This window comes from Nicotiana sylvestris, chromosome 1 (genome assembly GCF_000393655.2).
Source record: "Nicotiana sylvestris chromosome 1, ASM39365v2, whole genome shotgun sequence".
Taxonomy (NCBI): Eukaryota; Viridiplantae; Streptophyta; class Magnoliopsida; order Solanales; family Solanaceae; genus Nicotiana; species Nicotiana sylvestris.
The window spans coordinates 167,377,646-167,384,699 of record NC_091057.1 but is presented as its reverse complement, the minus strand read 5'-3'; the positions used below and the strand labels follow the sequence as shown (position 1 = coordinate 167,384,699).

The window sequence follows — 7,054 nt, the reverse complement described above, 5'->3', positions numbered from 1 at the left end:
TATCAACACAACCGACCCCATGTGCTGGTAAGTGCCTAGCCTAACCTCGGCGAAGTAGTGACGAGGCTAGGACCAGACTACCAAATAAACCTGTGCAGTTATGCAATATACAGCGGAAAATAAAAATGGAATAAACAAGAAAAGATGGGAGGGGGTACATGTTGCGGGGGAATATCATTTATCAAAAGTAATTCAAGAGAAAAACATAAAGACAATTTAGAATTCACAGCAAAAGAATAAGGAAATCGTAACTAACCAACAAACACTTTTATTATCTACTGTTGCGGCGCACAACCCGATCCAAATCATAAAAACACTGTTGCAGCGTGCAACCCGATCCATATTATTTAAAACTGTTGCGGCGTGTAACCCGATCCAATTATATTAATGTTGCAGCGTGCAACCCGATCCAGTTATATTAATGTTGCGGCGTGCAACCCGATCCAAATATAATATTGTTGCGGCGTGCAACCCGATCCAAATATAATATTGTTGCGGCGTGCAATCCGATCCAAATATAATATTGTTTTGGCGTATAACCAGATCCCAATATACAATTCAACACCAATCACAATGGAGCTCCGACAAGGGAACAATATGGGAACAACAAAATCCCGGCAAGGGAATCAATAGCAGCATAATAGAATCAAGTAACAACACAAAATCAATAAATAAACGTAAAGGAAAGCATAACTCAATTATCAGCAAAATTCAGGAAAATCAAGGACAAGTGCATGACATCACCCTTCGTGCTTTAACACTCTCTTACCAAAATAATAATCACAAGAAATAAGGGAAAGGAAATAAATGAAATCACAATAAAATTCCGGTAAGGGAACAACAGTACAACAATCGAATCCCGGCGAGAGAACAATATCAAAAATCCTCTTCTATTTTCCTTTTCACATTTACTTCACAACTCACTTCACAACTTGAGCCAATGCTCTATAGGGTTTAATTGTCAATTATATTTTTGCAATTCATTTTACAACTTGAGCCAACGCTCTTCAATATTTAAATTCCAATATTACTTCTACGAGCCTCACTCAACAATAGAAATCCTCACAAAAGGCATGAACAATACAAACAGAGTCACATTAATCATAGTATAAGACTCACGGGCATGTTTGACACCAACGTATAGATACTCGTCACCATGTCTATATGTCGTACTCAACAAATAACACATAGCAAATAGGACGCAACTCCTAATCCCTCAAGCTAAGGTTAGACCAAACACTTACCTCGATGCCATGGACACAATTCAAGCCTCAACTATCGTTTTACCTCTTGATTCTACCACCAACCCGCTCGTATCTAACCACAAGTTACTTAATTACATCAATAAATGCTAAATGAATCAATTCTAATGCATGAAAATAGGTTTTCTAAAGTTTTTCCCAAAAAGTCAAAAATTGACCCCGGGCCCGCTTGGTCAAAACCCAAGGTTCGAACCAAAACCCGATTACCCATTCCCCCACGAACCCAAATATATAATTTGTTTTGAAATCGGACCTCAAATCGAGGTCCAAATCCCCAATTTTTGAAAAACCTAGGTTCTATCCAAAACACTCAATTTCACCATGAAAATCATTCATTTTGAGTTGAAATCATGTGAAGAGATGTTAATGATTGAAGGAAACGAGTTAAAATTGACTTTCAATCGATTTGAAAGAAGAGTTGTCTTTGAAAAATCGCCCAAAGTGTTTTGGTTTTGAAAGAGTGTGAAAAATGAAGGATTTTCGGCTAAGTTATAAAATTGCATGTTGCAGATGTCGCAATTGCGAATCCAGACTTCTGCTAAGTTCGCATTTGCGAAGCAGTTTTCGCATTTGCAAAGTGGGAATTGCGAACAATGTGTCGCGTTTGCGACGTCTGGCTAAAATTTGGGGATCGCATTTGCGATCAATCCCTCGCATTTGCGAGGTAAGCTGGCCTGGGCTATTGTTCGCATTTGCGATATAGGCTTCGCAAATGCGAAGCCTGCAGGCCTGCCATGCAACAGCTGAATTCTGCAATTCCTCAAGTCCAAAATTCACCCCGTGGCCTATCCAAAACTCATCCGAACTCTCGGGGCTCCAAACCAAACATGCACACCAAATTAAAAACATCATACGGAATTGCTCGTGCATTCAAATCACTAAAATAACATCAAAAACTATGAATTTAGCATCAAAATCATGAAATTACTTAAGAACATCAAATTTTCCATTTTTCTCAAAAACGATCTGATTCACGTCATTTCAAGTCTGTTTCTCACCAAAATTCACACACTTATCTTAAATCACATATAAGACCTATACCGAACGCCGGAATCAAAATACGGGTCCGATACCATCAAGTTTTAAACATATTTCATTTCTAAACTCATAAATAATTCCAGAAAATAATTTTTCTTTAAAAATTCATTTCTCGGGCTTGGGACCTCAGTATTCGATTCTGGGCATACGCCCATTTTCCTACGGACCCTCTGGGACCGTCAAATCACGGGTTCGTTTACCCAAAATGTTAACCGAAGTCAACTTAAATCCATTTTATAGTCAAAATTCATTATTTTTCACAGATTTTCATATAGTAGCTTTCCGGCTACGCGACCGGACTGCGCATGCAAATCGAGATGATGCCGAAAGAGGTTTTTAAAGCCTCAAAAAGCAGAATTTACTTTTAAAACAAGTGATGACCCTTTGGGTCATCACATATGATTTTCTGAAAATCAGTCTACAACAAAAAAAAAAAAAAAAAAGGGGGAGGGTGGGTTAAGTTTGGGGAGGGGGGAGACAAGAAAGTCGTGAATGGTGAAAAACATGCTACTACTTTGCCTAACATCTAAAATAGTTAAGCCAAAATTGTGAACTTTTTTTTTATATATATGCATTCTAACAATGGAAAAACAATTGTTCTAGAAAACACAAGTAGTATTCTATTAATATAGTCACGCATTAACTTTTCTCACTAAAGCCATAATTCCTTTCAGCACGAGAATTACTTTTTTAGCTACACATAGATGCCGTTGTACGCTTTCTTGTTGAGAAAAATATAGCTTTCATTAGGTAAATTAAGTAAAAAAAATAAAAATAAACTGAAGATGACTACTTAGCTATTTGATTCTTCTAGAAAATCTACTTCTCTTTGCTAAGAAACCAAATTAGCACAACATCAAATGTTAGGAATATAACTAAGACAAAAAAGAAAGCCATTGTTGTACTCTCATTTTGAGAAAAAAGTAAGAGCTCTTAAATTACATATTTAAGACTTCCATTTTATTAAAGCTTTTTGAATTGAGATGTTCCTTAATTTCTAATAATTGCACTAGTTAAATATAAATTGCATACTTTTAAGATGGAAAGAGGCCATGTATGTGCATTTTCCATCAATATTATCTAGTAGACTACGTCCTCCGTCTCAAATTATCTGTCATGTTTTTTTACACGTCCCTTAAGAAACATTAGTGAGGAGGGACTTTGACTCTCTTCATTAAATATTTACTCTATTTATGTGCTATCTACATTTTCAAGAACAATTACTATTAAGGATAAATGGAAAAAATACAATTTATTCTATTTTGAATTTCTAAAATGACAAGTAATTTGAGATAACTATTTTTAGAAATCATGACAAATATTTTGAGACGGGGAGTAGTAGAAAATTAAATAAAAAGAGTGGGGAGATTCAAAATATTATCTCACCATCCAAATTTGGTAAAATTCAAGAACCTCTCATAATTAACTACAAACTTTCATCCACTGCATTACCAACAAACCACCCGAATTTACTCACAGTTCCAGAAACACCAAAACCTTAATGAGCTTTTCCCCAAATCAAGAAACTCCCCTCATTAAAATCTGTTTTAAAGTTAATAACTTTATAAAAATAAAGCCTTAACTTCAAGGTCCTTTTTTCCCACCAATCAATGCAATAACCACCCACCTCTCACCTCCTAGCTCTAATACCCCCCCTCAACCTCAATAAGACAAAAACCAACTCTTCCCAAAAGGAGTAGAAATATACTTTACTTACCAATTTAGCAACATAGTCACCAGTTATTTGTCAGCTTTTGCACTGTAATGATAAATAGGGTTCATTAACTTTATACTCAAAGCTTTTTATACCGAGGTTAATCCTTTTCATTAATTACAGTCTTGTTTGACTATGTATTTGATCTCCTAACCCACCCCACTTAAACTCAACCTCTTCTCTATTAGTCCACTTCCCATCCTCATTATTCCCTTTTAAATTGTTCAAACCATATTCTCCTTCTCCCTCCTCAATTAGTCCACACTCCCACCACACACACTCTCATCCAATCACCCATTTCTTAATCAATCATTAATCTTACTTCTGTCTAAACCAAAGCCAAAGAAACTCCACAAAAGTTTTAAAAAAGTAAAAAGAAAATAATTACTACTACCATTTTGTTCCAACAACAACAACCAGTCCCTCCAAGAAACCAGAAGATTCCCATAAATATAGCGCTAAAGTTCCATACCCTCATCACCACCAACACTATAGCCACCCTTTTTCTTTTTTCTTATCTCCATTTCCACTATCAACAACCAATCCTTCATTACAACGGAAAATACAACCAAAAAAAATTAAAGGAAAGATCCTTTCGAACCCTAACCCTAAGCTTTTTTCAAGAAAATCCAAGGAAATTTGGTGATTTCCTTTGAAAACAAGATATACCCAAAGTGGGTATTGCTCAAATCTCCAAGATTTGGCAAAAGTGTCATTGTAATGTCCCAAATGAAGCACATTGACAATATCCCATCAACCCCTGGAAAGTTCAAGATGGAAAAGTCTCCTTACAATAGGCTAAGGGTGCATTTTTCCTTAGCCAAGCTTACATTTTGGTCATTTGTATTCTTGGGTTTGATCTTTGTGTTCTTCTATAGATCACCAGCTTCTTCATCCCCTGTTTCTTCAGATCTCTCTAGAAGATCTCTCAGAACCAGCTCCTACGGTGGTCCAGCTTGGGAAAAAAGGATTAAGGCTTCAGCTAAAGTAAGGTCACGTAATGGTATTTCTGTCTTGGTTACTGGTGCTGCTGGTTTTGTAGGAACTCATGTCTCTGTTGCCCTTAAACGCCGAGGAGATGGCGTTTTGGGTCTGGATAATTTCAATGATTACTATGATCCCTCGCTCAAGAGAGCGCGTCAAGCGCTCTTAGAACGAACGGGTGTGTACATTGTTGAGGGTGACATCAATGATGCCACCCTTTTGAAGAAACTGTTTGATATTGTTCCATTTACTCATGTAATGCATTTGGCTGCACAAGCAGGTGTACGTTATGCCATGGAAAATCCTGGCTCATATGTTCATAGTAATATTGCTGGTCTTGTTAATGTACTTGAAATTTGCAAAAGTGTCAATCCTCAACCTGCTATTGTATGGGCATCTTCTAGTTCTGTATATGGATTGAATACTAAGGTACCCTTTTCAGAGAGGGATAGGACAGATCAGCCTGCTAGTCTTTATGCTGCTACTAAAAAGGCTGGTGAAGAAATTGCTCATACCTATAATCATATATATGGGCTTTCATTAACTGGATTGAGATTTTTCACCGTTTACGGACCATGGGGTAGGCCAGACATGGCTTACTTCTTTTTCACAAGGGATATCTTGAAGGGAAAGTCGATTCCCATATTCGAGGCAGCTAACCATGGCACGGTAGCTAGGGATTTTACCTACGTAGATGATATAGTGAAGGGTTGTTTGGCAGCATTGGATACTGCGGAGAAGAGCACTGGAAGTGGTGGGAAGAAGAAAGGCCCTGCTCAATTGCGGGTGTTTAATTTGGGGAACACATCCCCTGTCCCGGTTTCTGATCTTGTCAGCATTTTGGAGAGGTTGCTAAAGGTGAAGGCTAAGAGATTGGTGATGAAGTTGCCAAGGAATGGGGATGTGCAGTTTACTCATGCGAATATAAGTTCGGCCCAGAGGGAGCTTGGATATAAGCCTAGTACCGATCTGCAGACGGGATTGAAGAAATTTGTTCGATGGTACCTCAATTACTATGGTAATGGAAAGAAGAGTGCCCAGTGATACATTCTTTCGATTGTGCGGTAGGATCCTACCATTCAATTCTTGTTCATTTTGATTCTTATGATTGTTTTTAAAAGCATCACCGATTGCTGCCCTACTTTCTTGCTTTCTATATCTTGATGATGAAGCACATCAGATCCCCTGATGATGAAGTCTTGTGGTGGATGCACATTGGTTGCTTCAAAATGGAACCTGAAACAAACTTTTGTTACTTTTGGAATGTAATTGTTGTAGTTTTATCAATTTAGGATTCATGACTGATAGACCACTGCTGATTGATGGACAGTGGACATGTATCATCTTTTGTTAAATTCTAATAAACATAGCACACGATAGTTCCACATTTGTGTTCTTCCATAGATTTATTTGGTTAGGACATTTCTGAGATCATGCTTTTACATGAATGCTGAGGTTGTATATTTCTTATTTTGGCAGTTAATATAGGATTATGTACTTTGTGATTCTATATTTCGTGGTTTATTATTGGAAGCTGCTTATGTAGACTCATTAGAATAAGATTATTTCCATTGTTCTTTTCCCTGTTTGTTAGATAGATTATTTCCATTGTTCTTTTCCCTTTTCGTTAGAAGGATTATTTCCATTGTTCTTTTCCCTGTTCGTTAGAGAGTTTCTTTATGGGAAAAGGGGGCAGAGAATAGGAAGCACCATTTAAAACTAAAAAGTAGTATATTTCAGAAGAGGTAGGTTACTCCAAGATATGTAAAAATGGATGAAGTAGGGAAATCGGAAGACTATAGAATGATATCTTCATGCTGTTAGAAGCTAGAAGAGAAACCCCAAATCCAGCTTCTGTTTTTCCTTTCCTTTTTGAGTATGCAACTCCCTAGCGCTCAACGAGAAAACTAGCTAGTACAGGATCAAGGAGATAAAATTTGCCCTTCATCTCCTCCTACGTACTTTTATATTTTTATGTCTGCAAGCTAGAATAACTTGTGCTTTTTGGAAAATCTTCAGTAGTAACACGCAAACACTAAACCGTCAAGATATGTGC

At 37.1% G+C, this 7,054-nt stretch overlaps 1 protein-coding gene across 1 annotated transcript; it reads left to right on the top strand.

Moving 5' to 3' along the window:
* The first annotated feature begins 3,921 nt into the window (after positions 1–3,921).
* On the top strand, positions 3,922–6,385 carry LOC104247730 (UDP-glucuronate 4-epimerase 3). The gene has a single exon (XM_070170865.1). The coding sequence runs from the start codon at positions 4,735–4,737 to the stop codon at positions 6,040–6,042; it is 1,308 nt and encodes a 435-aa protein (XP_070026966.1). The 5' UTR covers positions 3,922–4,734; the 3' UTR covers positions 6,043–6,385.
* The last annotated feature ends 669 nt before the right edge of the window (positions 6,386–7,054 follow it).